The 14,883-nt window shown below is 35.0% G+C and overlaps 1 protein-coding gene across 1 annotated transcript in view; it reads right to left on the bottom strand.

The window, feature by feature from the left end:
- Positions 1 to 14,387, bottom strand: part of LOC140246800 (uncharacterized) — a 195,886-nt gene extending 181,499 nt beyond the window's left edge. The window contains 1 exon segment of the mRNA XM_072326132.1: positions 14,287 to 14,387. Coding sequence (XP_072182233.1) covers positions 14,287 to 14,387 — 101 coding nt within the window.
- Between the last annotated feature and the right edge of the window lie 496 nt (positions 14,388 to 14,883).

Below are 14,883 nucleotides of genomic sequence, written 5' to 3'. Positions count from 1 at the left end.
AAAATATGACGTGTTCACTAATGCATGCAGTTTCACTTTTTATACAGATTGACCTACCAGTTTGAGAGCCAATGCGAATTACGTTTAATATGTTACACCCCTATATTCTTAGCTATTAAAGTAATCTGTGAGATATTGACCTGAAAAAGTGCTTACTTTATTTGCTTAGCGTATGTACACATGTTTTACCGATATGTTTATATTTCATGCATCAATAGTATGCATGAAATGGTCATTTACAACATTAATTGAATCACTAAACAAAAAATACAATAATGCAAATAATAGATTATTTTCGTGGGATTAATCAGAGTCCATCTCATCCGGTCAATCGAATTAAGGTTTATCCCATCGTTACAAGCGCATAGACAGAATGACGGTACTCCTCCCCACACACACACAGAGATACTAATAATCATAAATGTATAAAGTTTAAACACATTTAAAGACATGGTATGATAGTATTGGTTAAGGGTGAGATTTCAGCTTTTAACTTTAGTAGAGATATTTAGAAAGCCACTTTATGAAAATGTAAAAGAGCATACAATTATTGCAAACAACCATTGTAATAGGAATTTATAGTCTACTTTGAAGAAAATCAGTTTTTCTTTTTTAAATAACAAAAAAGTAGAACAGATATATTATGGTGGAATTAACATTTAATTACTAAACCACTTTTCATCAAATGACCTTTATTGCTTTTATGAGTGTTTTTCTTATATTCTACTAGAGGTTTCTCATTTTCTAAAAAAAGAAAAATAATAATAATAATCATTAAAAGAGAAGATTTGTTATCCTGAATCCTCATCTCAACCGAAACTGTAACCTCCCTTTAAGTGTAAAGTTTATCTACATTATTTTTGATTAAAAAAGCTTGAGATATGCATGGACATCATCATCATCATCATCATCATCATCATCATCATCATCATCAATAAGTCACTTTCTTAGGCCATTCCATAGTAGTCTACTTTGGAATATAATATTTACGGTTATAAGATTGAAAATCAGATTGAAGAAATGCAGTTTGTTCGCAAAAACCGATAAGACTATTTTGTTCAATTCTTTTAAGTCACGATTTTTCGTTACACTCTGTTGGCGTAGAACTCCAATGATGTAGAGATAAAAAAAAAAGTTGGTTTAATACGTAATGGACGGTCCAATTTTTAGAAATGTACAGAAAGAGGAACATTTGATATTTTGTTCGTTTCAATGTGTTTTGCGTTAAAAGCAGATAAGTCCACTACTCCTTTTGTTGTAAACGCCGATAAGTCCACCCTTTGTGGTATGAAATGGATGCGTTGCAGTTTTCTCAATTTTAAGCAACGGCCATCAAGTCTAACACACACACATAAGGTTGGTTTGGGGATGGAGATGTGCAAGACATTTTGTTTTTCCGAATGTATTGGAAACAGCGTTGCATGGTGCACGCATAGCGGCATAATTATCATTGATTATTATGGCTATAAATCAGCTTTTGATAATTAACGTACTTTCCCATTTTTCGAGCATTGGTCATGAAATCTGGCCTTTGGTAAATACGCAAGTCACATTCTTTCATGGCTCAAAAAACTGCGTTGCAAAGGTAACAGCATAATATTTGGGCGATTGCTTTGGAAAATGTTTTGGATGGAGGAAATGTATCATTTTCAATTAAAATGCTTACGAATCTTGGAACACAATTAGGAATGGAGATGTTTAATACATTTTTTACAAATGTGTGAAAAACTGCGTTGCCATAAGGTAACAACTCATTATGGTTATAATTATGTAAACGGCATATTGTGGCAATGAATCTGGACACTGTATTGTGGATCGCAGAATTTCCTCTTTTTTTTTGTCAAGCGAAATGCTTACGATCATTGGTACACCAACATTTGTATGATGTTGAAGACACATTTTCTTTTGTTTTGTTTAATGTGCTGGGAACTGTGTTGCTATGGTAACCAAACATCATGAAAATTAATCAGAACAAAAATATATACTTGAATCATACTGCTACCTTATGTTTTCTAGCAAAGCTCACGCTATTCGACATGCAGGTACCTGGAACAATTATATGGAGCAGGACGCCTGGTCCATGTTTCTAATGTGTGGAATGGACTGCGTTGCCAATAGTAATGGTATATTTTGTCTCCAGCGCTCCGTTTTTGTCCCGGGTTGGAAGAAAGCACATTGGGCAACCTCTAGAAGCTTTCTGTCACACACAAACCAGTACGCAGTTTTAGCCTCGACGCGTATCGTTGAGTCTATGGCTTTCACTCTTATATAACTGTTCGGCATGCATATTAATACAACGTAATCAATTGAAGACCTGGATATAAGAACGACCCAAGTCCAATTTTTGGCCAAATTCAGTTTGACATGGGAAATTATAGCTTATGCATGGACTCATCTTGTGTATAAATGATAAATCCTAATTACCCCCCTAAGTGCCTGAAATGAATGAGTTAAATCTTTTATCAATGTAAACAATGAAGGACTTGGGTCATTCTTACATTCATATAATAGCGCCCTCTCTCATCCTTCTCTCATCTCTATAGCAGAATATCATGTATGTGAATCAAAGAACGACCCAAGTCCACCACACAAAATGGCCTCTCCACAATATTAATGTAAATGTTGCTTGTCATAATAATATATGTGCTAATTTGTATATACAATGTTGCCTTCCCATCACAGTTAAATAGAATATTATTGGACAAATAAAAAAGATATGAAGTTTTTTTTTAGTTTGTTCGAAATGGTCTCCCATGGACTTGAGTCGTTCTTATATTCATATACTCAATTAGAATCACCTGACACACGACATGCTGACTGCTGAATATGGACTTATCGGTTAATGGCCCAAAACACTGACATAAATAATCCGATTTTTTTTTCCAGAAACTAATTATAGTATCCTATGATTGGTCAAACTGTTTACTAAACCACAGTGTACAGTATGTCGACTGATTTTAATGAAAATAGACTTATTGGTTCGTGCGAACAAACTCTTCAAGTAATTCACATGGTTGACGCCACGTTTCCAAAAATTTGGGAGGCACTTCCGGGTTTCATTAAACTGACAAGCAAGCAAAAGAAGAAAAATGACCCCATACCAAAAGCAATGTCCTTAACAACGCTTAAAGATAACAAGTGGGGGGGGGGGGGGGTGACACCCTTTATATTCCTTGATGTACTGGTGCAAGATAAGTGGGTGGGGGAGGCGTGCGGGCCCCTAATTGGGCAGCTGTTCCGCCGGCCCTGATCTAGTCAATATACAGATGAATATTGATTTATTTCTTATCCCACATCAAATCTCACAAATTATGCAATTAATGTTATATATTGTTAAACAATTACTTTCATTTTGTTGGAATGGGTGAACAAAAAGAAAAGCCTCAAATTACACTGACTGTTTATCTTGTTTCAGCCCTCACAAGTTCGTATAACAAAAATCCAGATAGCATAATGTTATGCAAACCTTGTCGCAGAGGGCAGCAAACTACTCAAGAAATGAATCTATCCAGATGGCATTGTGTGCGACATTGCTGTGTGCGGTATACAGGGGGAAGAGAACCCAATCAAAAACGTTCAGAATCTGAACTACACAAGAGGTAGAGTGGATGATATGAAAGTACAGAGTAATGTCACTCACTTTTCTCAAACAATAAGTTCAAAATTCAGCATTATAAAGCTAGTTACCCCGAGTTTATGATCATTGTATACCGTGTTGTTCTTGTTGGGTTTTTTTAGAGACTTACCAAAACTAAGAGCTTTTGCTCTGCTCATACTCTAAATGCTGTCTTAATTTTAGCAAACTTAAAATTGATTCACCTATGCCTTTCATGATTTCTGTATGTGTCAATTATGTTTGGTTGTTGTTGTTGTTTATCTGATTGTCTGTTTCATTTTTTCACTGAATAGCGAACACTCAGTGTCCTATCATTCTGTACACATCATTCATTGATGCTTCACTCATCAAGGCAATGATCTTATCATTAAAAAATAATCATATGCATATATCCAGTCTTGGCGGTATCAAAATGCTACAGCATTCGCAGTGACACCATGAACATTTCAATACATGCCATTTACATCAGGTGAAGGTGAAAGGATCCAGGTCGGCAGGTCCCCAACCTCGCTGGAAGAATTATTGTACCTACTAGATTCCAATTTATATTGGATTCTTAGTGCAGGCAAATCAGTAGTCATGTTACAAAGCACTTTTCTTGTTTGCTTTTCTTGGACTGAAAAACTGATGTCCATAATCATGATATACCACAACACATCCTCCATACCTTATGCAGAGGAATAAATTAGAAGGATGTTTGCTGTTTTCCACCTGGACTTCAAAAGGATCAGGATTGACATACATGCGGTAGTTCTGGTTGTTGTTTCTTCTGTTTAGATTTTAGTTTGCGCCTTGTTGAGGCGTTTGAAGTTTTTGTTTTGTTTTGGTCTTTGATTGGTGCATATGAAATGATTTCATATGCATGGTACTGAGACGATGAAGTTGTTGTTTCCTATAGTAGGGATCCAATCCTGATTTTATCTACTCAGGTCATCCCACAGCCTTCAGAGCCAGATGATACTGATCTGAGAGTGTTACTTGCAACCACTTGAATGCTACATATTAAAGAAGTCCTGAGTATACTTAGGCAGGCGTGTACAGGAAATGTATGTTATACTAAAATCAGCTCATCCTCAATTGGTTAATTCATGCAACATAATCAAAGTCATTGACCTGATGCTATCTACACTTTACACAGTCTCCTAATTTTGTATTTGGATTCTAGCTTGACAAACTTGATATCTGATAACCGTGTGATAATAGCACAGTTTGGTGCTATTGTAAAACATTGTGGCTACTGCCCTCTATTGTTCATATTTTGTGTAATCGACAATGTGGCAGTGCTCTGATGTAAAATGCCAGTGCAGCTGGGATAATGTATAATTTTGTATTTTTAAGCTGGGTGAACTGTATCATATTCTGTTTTGCTTTTCTATCATCAATGAGCCTATTGCTGAAATATCCATTTTATCCGACAAATTGATAGGTTTGGGATATATTATTGCAAACTGTATTTTATTCTTTATTTTTACCAAGAAGGAAATTCATATGTTGGAAATAGGCAGAATTCAAGCCTGTTAGTGTCACTTTCTCTCATATCAAAAGTAAGAAAAAAGTTTGCTGTCTTATATCCACGTAATGTTTTACAGGGGCACCAGTCCTCGTAAGGATCTAACAATCATGACCTTAACCTTGTTGCACCATTTTTTTAAACCGATTTTAGGGTATAATATAAAAAGAAATGTACAGATTTGATATCTAACTTTATGACATATCCTATGTCTCTACAAGGAGATCCCATTCTTAAAGTTACATAATTGACTGAAGAGGTGTGTCTATGACTTTGATACCAATGGTATTGTTAGTGCTAAATATTTTGCACGAATTTGCATAACTGATCACTTTTGTCCAGTAAGTATAAACTTGTCTGTGGACACGGAAGTATTTCATAACCATGAAAGTGAGTTTAAGCCATTGCTTGTCATTCAACATGATATTTGTGTCAGAGATTTGCGACGTACCATGTCCTATGACTAGTTTTGTTGCTGTTATTCCTGTTTTAATTCCTGCTTTAATTCAACAATTACATTAAGAATCTTGTCACATGGTTCAGTAACAGCTATTGCCACGTGTACCTTGTTTCGCCACATGGTCAAATAGATAGATTCTGCTGTGTGATCACACGACACGTTTTGACATGACATTGTGTTAAAAATGAAATGTGTATTTTTTCTGTTCATGTATGTTGCTATTTTTTTATTTGATATGAGCGCTATGATAAAATGTATCTGTAAAATAATGTTCAAGCTGATTTGTCAGCCTCTTGAAGAAGAAGCATACATTCTTGTGTTTGTATTTCTCAACATGGAGAAAATAAAAACATGAACTGTGATATGATACAATTCACATTTATGATGAAATCTGAAGCCTTTGTACCAGGGTTTCTGTTCTGAGTCACTATTTCACAACAGATTTTTATTTTCTTATGAGTAAATGCCGTTTGAGTGAGAGAAATTTATGTGTGTGTGTGCGTTGGTGTATGTGCCTTTATACAAGCTCCACATCATGCACAGGAAGCAATGCACTCACATAGATTTTTAACAAGTAGATGCTATTTTGTTAACCTTTGAGATGCACAGAAAAATAAGAACAAAGATGAACCTCAGTATAGTTCCATATTCCAAGGTTTACAACATTTTTCTGCATGTATATCGGTTTTTATGTGCGTATCTGTGTTTGTGTGTGTGTTTGTGTGTGTGTGTGCATATGTGTTTGTAGTCTGTCACTAAAAACAAAACAAAACAATCACAAAAGCTGGTTAAATGCTTGAGTTTTTTGACCAGAATAACTGTTTTCTGATTTCGGCATTTAAAATTATAATCATAATCTAGAGTTTTCCATGGGACACCATTTTTTTTTCTTTTTTTTTTCTTTTGTACTGGTAATTTCAAAGCCGGATAGATACGGTTTAGAAAATGGTATATGCCTGCATATAATGGATATATATTTGCAGTCAGAAATCAATTTAGACTATATTAAAAGTTTTACACAGAGAAACGGATTTCTAAGTATTCAAAGGGTTCTAAAACATTTCGATTTGGACAAGAGAAACTTTGAATCTCACCATGCTATCTTCAAATAAAACTTGGTATTCACTTTTTGCTGTAATCTAGTATCGATGCCTAGGTTCAGGGAAGAGAGTCACAATCACAACATCATGAAAAAAAAAAAAAAAAAACGTGTTAACGTTTATTAATAATGAGGTTGACATATAAAGGCATACCAAAGCGAGATTCGTGAGTCCTTGACAGCAATACTTTTGATTTCAGCACAATTTGTGCAAACGCAAGTTTAAAAAAAATATCAATATGCAAATTGGAAACGAAAGGCAATGATGTCTGTATGTCAAACTCTTAATTGATAAACGTACTGTGTTTTGCGTTTTTTTTTTTTTTTTTTTTTTTTTTTGTTTTTTTTTTATGATGTTCTGATTGGGGGTCACGTCACATGACCGACACCAAAGAGTCATAAAGCCCACGATTCATACAGCTCACAAGTCTTACAGCCCATGAGTTATACGGCTCAAAAGTCCTACAGCCCATGAGTTCAACACTATTAAAAGCTAACATTTAACCGAAACATTAAGCCCCGTGATGTATTTGTGGAAATCGTGGGCTTTCTTTACCAAATGTCGAACTCGTGAGCTGTACGACTCGTGGGTGTCGGTCTGGCGGGATGACCCCCTTTCATTAATGCACGAGAATCTTCACAATTCGGTAACTTTTTTTTTTCTTTCTGTCTGTCTTCATTTCTTTTGTTCTTTCTTTCGCTCTTTAATGCTTTCATACTTTCTATAGGACTACGAAATTCGTTTTTCCTTCTCTTTCGTCTGAACTTGGTATGGAGTAAATTCTTTTGATCTATTTCATCATTTCTTTTCCACATCCGCACACAACAACCATGTTCAATGATGCAAAATGCATAATTAATACTTTTGTCCATTTCTCTTGCCAAGTCTTAGCGATTTTTGTTGTCTTTCTCTCTTTTATTGAATAATGTATTGTTTCGTTTAAAATAGAATAAAAACCTGTCAAACTCTTAACCTTTTCTAAATGTAACATTAAACAAAAGGTTGGAAGGGTTGACAACATTTAGATATTGATTCACCATTTCGTTTTTGTGTGTATTTTTTGTTTTGTTGGTTTTGATGTTGTCTTTTTTATTTCAAGCCGTACTAGGTAGAATGTGTACATTTTATAGGTCCACACATGTATCAAATAAGTGACGTCGGATGTTTATTTTGCAGTTGTCTAATTGCAATATTTTACGAGCTCACAAAACAAATGATTCCTGTTTTGCCATAGTGTGATTCTATCAAGCTTCTTTAATGACAAATACGCGTAGACTGCGATTACGTCTTCACGTATGGGTATCAATCGATCGTGAAAAAAAAAAACAAAAATACTAACCTTTACTGATTAATGGTACATGATGTTTTATACAAGTATACATGACATCAAACCAGTGCAAACAGACAATGCATAAAAAAAGTGTCTTAAGTACGTATTGTTCTTCTTGAACAGACATAACCATTTGTAGCAGGTTGCATTGTACTTTAATACGCGATAATACACACAAAACTTTGCATTAAAATATCATACGATACCAAAAAAAAAAAAAAAAAAAAAAAATCAAAATAGCTAAACCACGACTTAGCGTGGGTATAGACTAGCATAATATTTCCATTTCTGTGTCCTCGTGTTATGTACACTTGGTAGTGGCAATCTTCTTGGCCAATCTTTGAAAATATTAGGATGCAGGAACGTCCTCTTAAATGCGTTATACATTGCATCAATCAATAGTGTGTTATATCATGTAAACATCATTGTTGGAAATGAAATGACATAAAATGAAATACATTTAACAAAATCTTGCACTGACCAACCTCTGCGTAAAATGATTACCAGACTGACATACAATGTAATACAATGCAAACACAGAAATCCAAAACTAGTAGGATCGTAAATCTCTCTCTCTCTCTCTCTCTCTCTGCATGTACATTATAACATCTAGTGTAATTACAACTACATAAAAAAATATAACATATACCGGAGTATCATCACAGTCATCTTCGTATATGCATCATATATAATCAGAAGAGTGCTGACAAATATTTTGTCAATGCAACAACGACGCCAAATCAAAAGTCATAATGCCAGGACGTTCTAGCTCGTACGTATTGTCTCCTGTAGTCGGGTTCAAAAATATTTACGTAAAAGGCCGTAGTCCAATAAATAGCGCATGTAACAAGGAAATCATGATTATGTTGCGAAAAAAAAAAAAAAGATGTGTCATCATACCATACCCCAGCATCAGTACCATCTATTATGTAGGTTTAATGACATCAACACATACGATCGTGTATACATGCATGGGCTTAACAAAAATACAGAGAAAATGCATGTGCTTCCACGTACCTGCACCACAAAATTCCAGAACATTACATATACATTGTATGTAGGTACTAAATGATAAGGACAAACTATAAAACAAAAAATAAAACTGCGCATTCATTTATATTTACAATTTGACTCAAACTTCAAAATGCATGCGCTTCATATATAGGTGAGAAATAGAAATATACAGAAATGCAAAACACACACCAACGTAATTACCAAAATAACCTATGTTTGATATTTCCACTGGACCTCATAAGCTTTCATAAGCTTTCATATCCAATAAATACAATTTCAGAAGCATCGTAACGAATTAACTCACAGATGACAGGCCTAAAAAGTAACTTGTAGCTGGGTGCTTGTCCCTGTTTACAGAGAAGGTGAGCATGTATACTAAATTTTGTTCCTCTTCACAAAAAGTAATAAAAACAACAACAAAACGAAACACATGAAAACAAACAAGTCCCATTGCCAATTATAATCTAAAACTGCTGGCTGACATGGCGGAGTTCCTGGCTGCCACCTAAATTTGCACATGTGCTTGCATGTGGGTTGTCTCTGTTGACCTTCTCTCTCTCTCCCCTCCCCCTTCTCTCTCTCTCTGTCCTTCTCTCTCTCTCTCTCTCTCTGTTTCGCCTAATGACGCTTTTTGTTCACCTTGGCATCCTGCTGGTAACGTGAAATGCGCAGTACTTTGCAGCGATGTGCATTTGACAAAATTATTAAATGAGTCAATACATACTTCAAATACGCCAATATCAAACACGTCACACGTCCAATGAAGTGTGGTTTTCATCATAATGAGATATCCTACACGTTGAGATATTTTACAGTACAAAGCATTGACAACAACAAACACAGACGTATTGTAGCATATGCAGTTGCGGGATTCAAGAGCCATTAAGGAATTGACAGATAAATTGCCTTGCCTACAGTTTGTAGGCCCTCCACAACCATTCTTTTTCTTATTTTTGTTAAATGTTTTACATATAACAGCAACTTGTAACGATGTATCTTCAGTCAGTCATAATGAAATATATAATGTATGGCGCACAAAGGCACATCAGATTCAACTAATAAAGAACAACAAATATCATAAATGCGTGGACAAAGATTTGTTCAAAGTTAAAGGAAGGATGGGAACATCATGTTTGACTTTGTCGTGTGAAATACATACTTGCATTTAATCATCTGTTAAATTCATTATGACACAAATAACAGTTAGAAGTCATATCTGAAGTAACGTACAATAAGCATGGATAATTCCTATACTTTATACTATATACAAGTTTACATGAGATCAAACCAGTGCAAACAGACAATGGATAAATGTGTCTTTCAGTACACATTGTTCTTCTTGAACAGAAAGAGCCATTCATAGCAGATTGTATTCATATTGTATTCTAATACGCGATAATACACGCAGAAAGCACAAAATACAGTTGTTGTTTTTTTAAGCATACACGACTAGTTGAAAATTTATGAGATTGCTAAACGACAGATTTTGCATTACAATATCATATGACACCAAAAAGAGTTAAAATAGCTAAGCCATGGCTAAACGTATGTATACAATACCATTGATATTTCCATGTCTATGTTCACGTGTCATGTCAACTTGGTAGTGGTAATCTTCTTGGCCAATCTTTGAAAACATAACGATGCATGATCGTAAATGTGTTATACATTGTATTAATAGTGTGTTAAGTCATGTAAATACTATTGTTGTAAATGAAATGAAATACATAAAAGTAAAATCGGGCTCCTGCCCTGATCAACCTCTGCTTAAAATAATTGCCATACCAACATACAACGTTGTACAATCCAACCTAGAAATTTCAAATTAATTGGATCGTAAATCTCTCTCTCTCTCTCTCTCTCTCTCTACGTACATAATTACACCTACATAGTTACAACTACATAAGAATCATAGCATAATCCGGCGTATCATCAAAGTCATATTCGTATATGCATCATAATATAATCAGAAGTGTGCTGACAAATGTTTTGTCAATGCAGCAATGACGCCAAATCAAATGTCATAGTGCCAGGAGGTTCTATAGCTTCTATAGTCTCCTGTACACGGGTTAAAAAAGTCAAATAATTGGCACCTGTGACAACGGAATCATGATTATGTTGCGACAAAAAAAGTGTCATCATACTATACTCCCGCATCAGTACCATCATTCTATGTAGGTTTAATGACATCAACACATACGACAATCTTGTATACATGCATGCGCAGAGAAAAGGCATGCACTTCTATATACCTGCTCTAATATCAAAATTCAAGAACATTAATCGATACTAAATGATAAAGAAGAAATATAAAACAAGAAACCGACCCAAACTCTGACTCAAACTCAAAATGCATGCTCCTATTTTATATACATATTAGAAATAGAAATATACAGAAATGCAAAACACACAGACCCACGTATACACACATAGCCTTGTTTGATAGTTCCACTGGACCTCAATAAGCTTTCATAAGTACATATTATTCTCATATCCAATAAAGATCATTCAGAAGCATTATAACAAATTAACTCACAAATGACAGGCCTAAAAAGTAACATGAAGCTGCTGCGTTGGGTGTTTGTCCATGTTTAAAGAGAAGGGGAGTATACTAAAGTATACTAAATCTTGTCCCTCTTCACCAAAAGTAATAAAAAACAACAACAAAAATGAAACACATGAAAAACAAACGAACAAGTAACCTTCCAATAATCTAAGACAAATGCTGGCTGATATGGCGGAGTAACTGTTCCTGCCTGCCACATAAATTTGCACATGTGCTTGAGTGTGGATTGTCTCTCCTTGCCTTCTCTTTCTCTCTCTCTCTCTCTCTCTCTTTCTCTTTCCCATAATTATGACGCTTTTTGTACACCTTGGCATCCTGCTAGTACTTTGCAGCATTAGGCTACACTTGAAAATATCAATCGAGTAAATACGCACTTTAAATACGCCATTATCAAACACACTACACTTCCAGTGAAGTGTGGTTCTCATGATAACGACATATCATACACATTAAGATATTTTACAGTACAAAGCATTGACAACAACAAACACAGACGTATTATAGCATAATAGTATGCATTTGCGGGATTCAAGAATCATCAAGGAATTGACAGACAGATTGCGTTGCCAACAGTATGTATGCCAGGCCCTACAAACCTTGATATTTCTTATTCTTTATTTATTTATTTATTTTTTTTTTTACATATCATACAAGCTATATACAACAACTTGTTACAATGTTTCTTCAGTCGGTCATAATGAAATATACATGTATGGCGCACAAAGGCACACCTAATACATCTACAAGTGTGTGTTCAAACAACAAATATCATAGCTGCGTGGGCAACGATTTGATCAAAGTTAAATGGAAGGTGTGAAAATCATGTGTGTCTTTGTCGTGTTAACTACATACTTGCATAATCTCCATTATGATACAAACAACAGAACCTGTTTGAAATCAAATTCTAATGGCGTACAACAAACATGAATAATTTCCAAACTTTCTCAGAATTTGGGAAGGGTAAGAAAAGGAAAACAACCGATGATGAAACGGTGTAAGTTATACATGTAGTAGGCTCCTCTAGATTATGTATTATTATTATTACTACCCATAAGCCTTCATCCGAGGACAAAGGTGGGGCACGAATAAATCATCGACCCAGACTGGTCCAATCTGGTGCCCACACTCGATTATCCAAAGAAAATGTGTAGAATTTTAGAAGAAAATTTTTCAAAGCGGTTATTTCAAAGGCGATACTGTTCATAACACACACTGTAACGTTCTCCAAAAGTACAAGGTAGTGATCTAGATGAGTAAACCTACATACCAGTATAATTGCTATAGCTGACATGGCAATAAAGCTTCAGCTATGTCCGTAGACCTTTCTGATAGGTATAAATACCCTTTGTAACATAGTCTTTTTAACAATAAGCCTATCATCTTACCTTAAATTCACTTGCAATAAGTCAAAGCTCATGACCAATCGTGGACAACTTCAATACCCTCAATTACTTATTGTTATATCTATTCGATAACTCTTGGAAATATTTATTTGCATTAAACATTGCTAGATCAATTTAGATCAGCATTCCTTCTTTGGTCATGCTGGAAAAGGAAAGAGATTTTGAAATGATTAATCAAAACGATTTCATACTTTCTGTATACAGGTTTGAAATAGACATAAACAAAAACGATGGAATTTGCTTGAAGTAAGTATATTGTCCATGTATAATGGATGGTTTCATTTACCGTTTCTTGCTATCTTGATTTGACCTTCACTTCTGCAAAGATTATTCGAAGACACGAAGGTAGTCTTATCACGTAGTAATAGGTATATAGTTGAAATAATTATTGTCCAAATCGCCACGCCCCCAAAAAGTTATATATATATATATATATATATGTATATATTATATATATATATATATATATTTGATGTTTTGAAGTGTGTCTTATTAGATATAATTTTGAAGTATAAATCTTTAGAATGTAAACCAAGAATTCTCGTTTTGAGAGTGTGTATGAAACACCGACCGCCACCTTTTCCAAGACGAGATGACCGATTTTCTAGTCATCCTTGTGTGTGTGTGTGTGTGTGTGTGTGTGAGTTTCCTTTTTCATTTTAGACGTCATTCTGATATACATTATTTCGTTAGTATGAGACTCTGTGCATGTATATGAATATATTGTCGCCAAATATTACTGCTTGCGGTAATTGTCTACAGAGCCAGAAATGTGTATGAGTTTAGTGCATTATTTTACTGCACCATAGCAAGAAGAAGAAGAAGAAGAAGAAAAAAAAAAACAGGTTCATGATAAATATCATACACAGATGTCTTCGCAAGACCGGCCCGTCAGGCATCTCTCAGATTAAAACAACAACAATAGCAACAACAACAACAACAACAACAATGTAGAGTTCTCAAATCACTCCGGATATTAGTTAATTTCATTTGGCTCTCCGAGTCTTGCCGTGGAGTCATTCACTAGGAGACCTACGTTCAATTCAATATGTTTTCACTACGGCCAAAAGTCTCGTCTTCTCATCTACTCTTACCCCTTTCTCTTTTTTTCCCCAAGTTGTTTCCAGATGCATTCTGTCTTGCTCAAAGTCTCTCTGCCGATGGGTTTGTTATCGTCTTCCTCAGCCTCCTCTTCCCTTCCGTCCATCTCTCCATCTCTGTATGCGTCATCTCTCCCTTGTTGGTCCTAGCTTATTAATCTCGTGATAGCTGTGTAACATTCTTTACCATGTTGAACCTGGGTAAGTTCTAGTCTGACGTTTCAAGTCATTCTCGTGTCTTTCTTGTCTCTCTTCCTGGTCCTCTCCAGAAATCATCTCCTCGGACATGGTCCTATCACTGCAAGTTGTCAGTTTTATTCATAGCTGCTGCTTACCGACAAAATCTGGCCTGTTCCGTGACCTCTCTGCATCTCTGTGTCAGAGTATGAAAAGTCATAGATAAGACAAACATTTTGTAACACTGCCGTTTTATAGGCCTCTACTTTGACGTTATTTTACACCATTCTAGACCAAACATGCTGTCTGTGTTTCTATGTTGTTGTTTTTTGTGTCTATATCTATGATAACATGGCTGATGATTTACTAGATTTAACTACAAGTGCGACTAATATTATATTTCTGAAGTTCATGAATTACAGAGCAACACGAGATGAAGAAATAAGTTAAGATGCTAGAACGCTAAACAAGTTCAAATAATAATCGCATTCTATTGATGCAATTATGGTGATGCTTTTACTCGACATTTTTTTCTTTTTTACAAAATGATTTTAAGAACACTAATGTTACATTTAGATGGACTACAATACGGGAAAATTAGCAAAAA

This window comes from Diadema setosum, chromosome 3, assembly GCF_964275005.1.
Source record: "Diadema setosum chromosome 3, eeDiaSeto1, whole genome shotgun sequence".
Lineage (NCBI taxonomy): Eukaryota > Metazoa > Echinodermata > Echinoidea > Diadematoida > Diadematidae > Diadema > Diadema setosum.
Note: the sequence above shows the minus strand (reverse complement) of the source record. Positions and strands in the feature narration are given on the sequence as shown.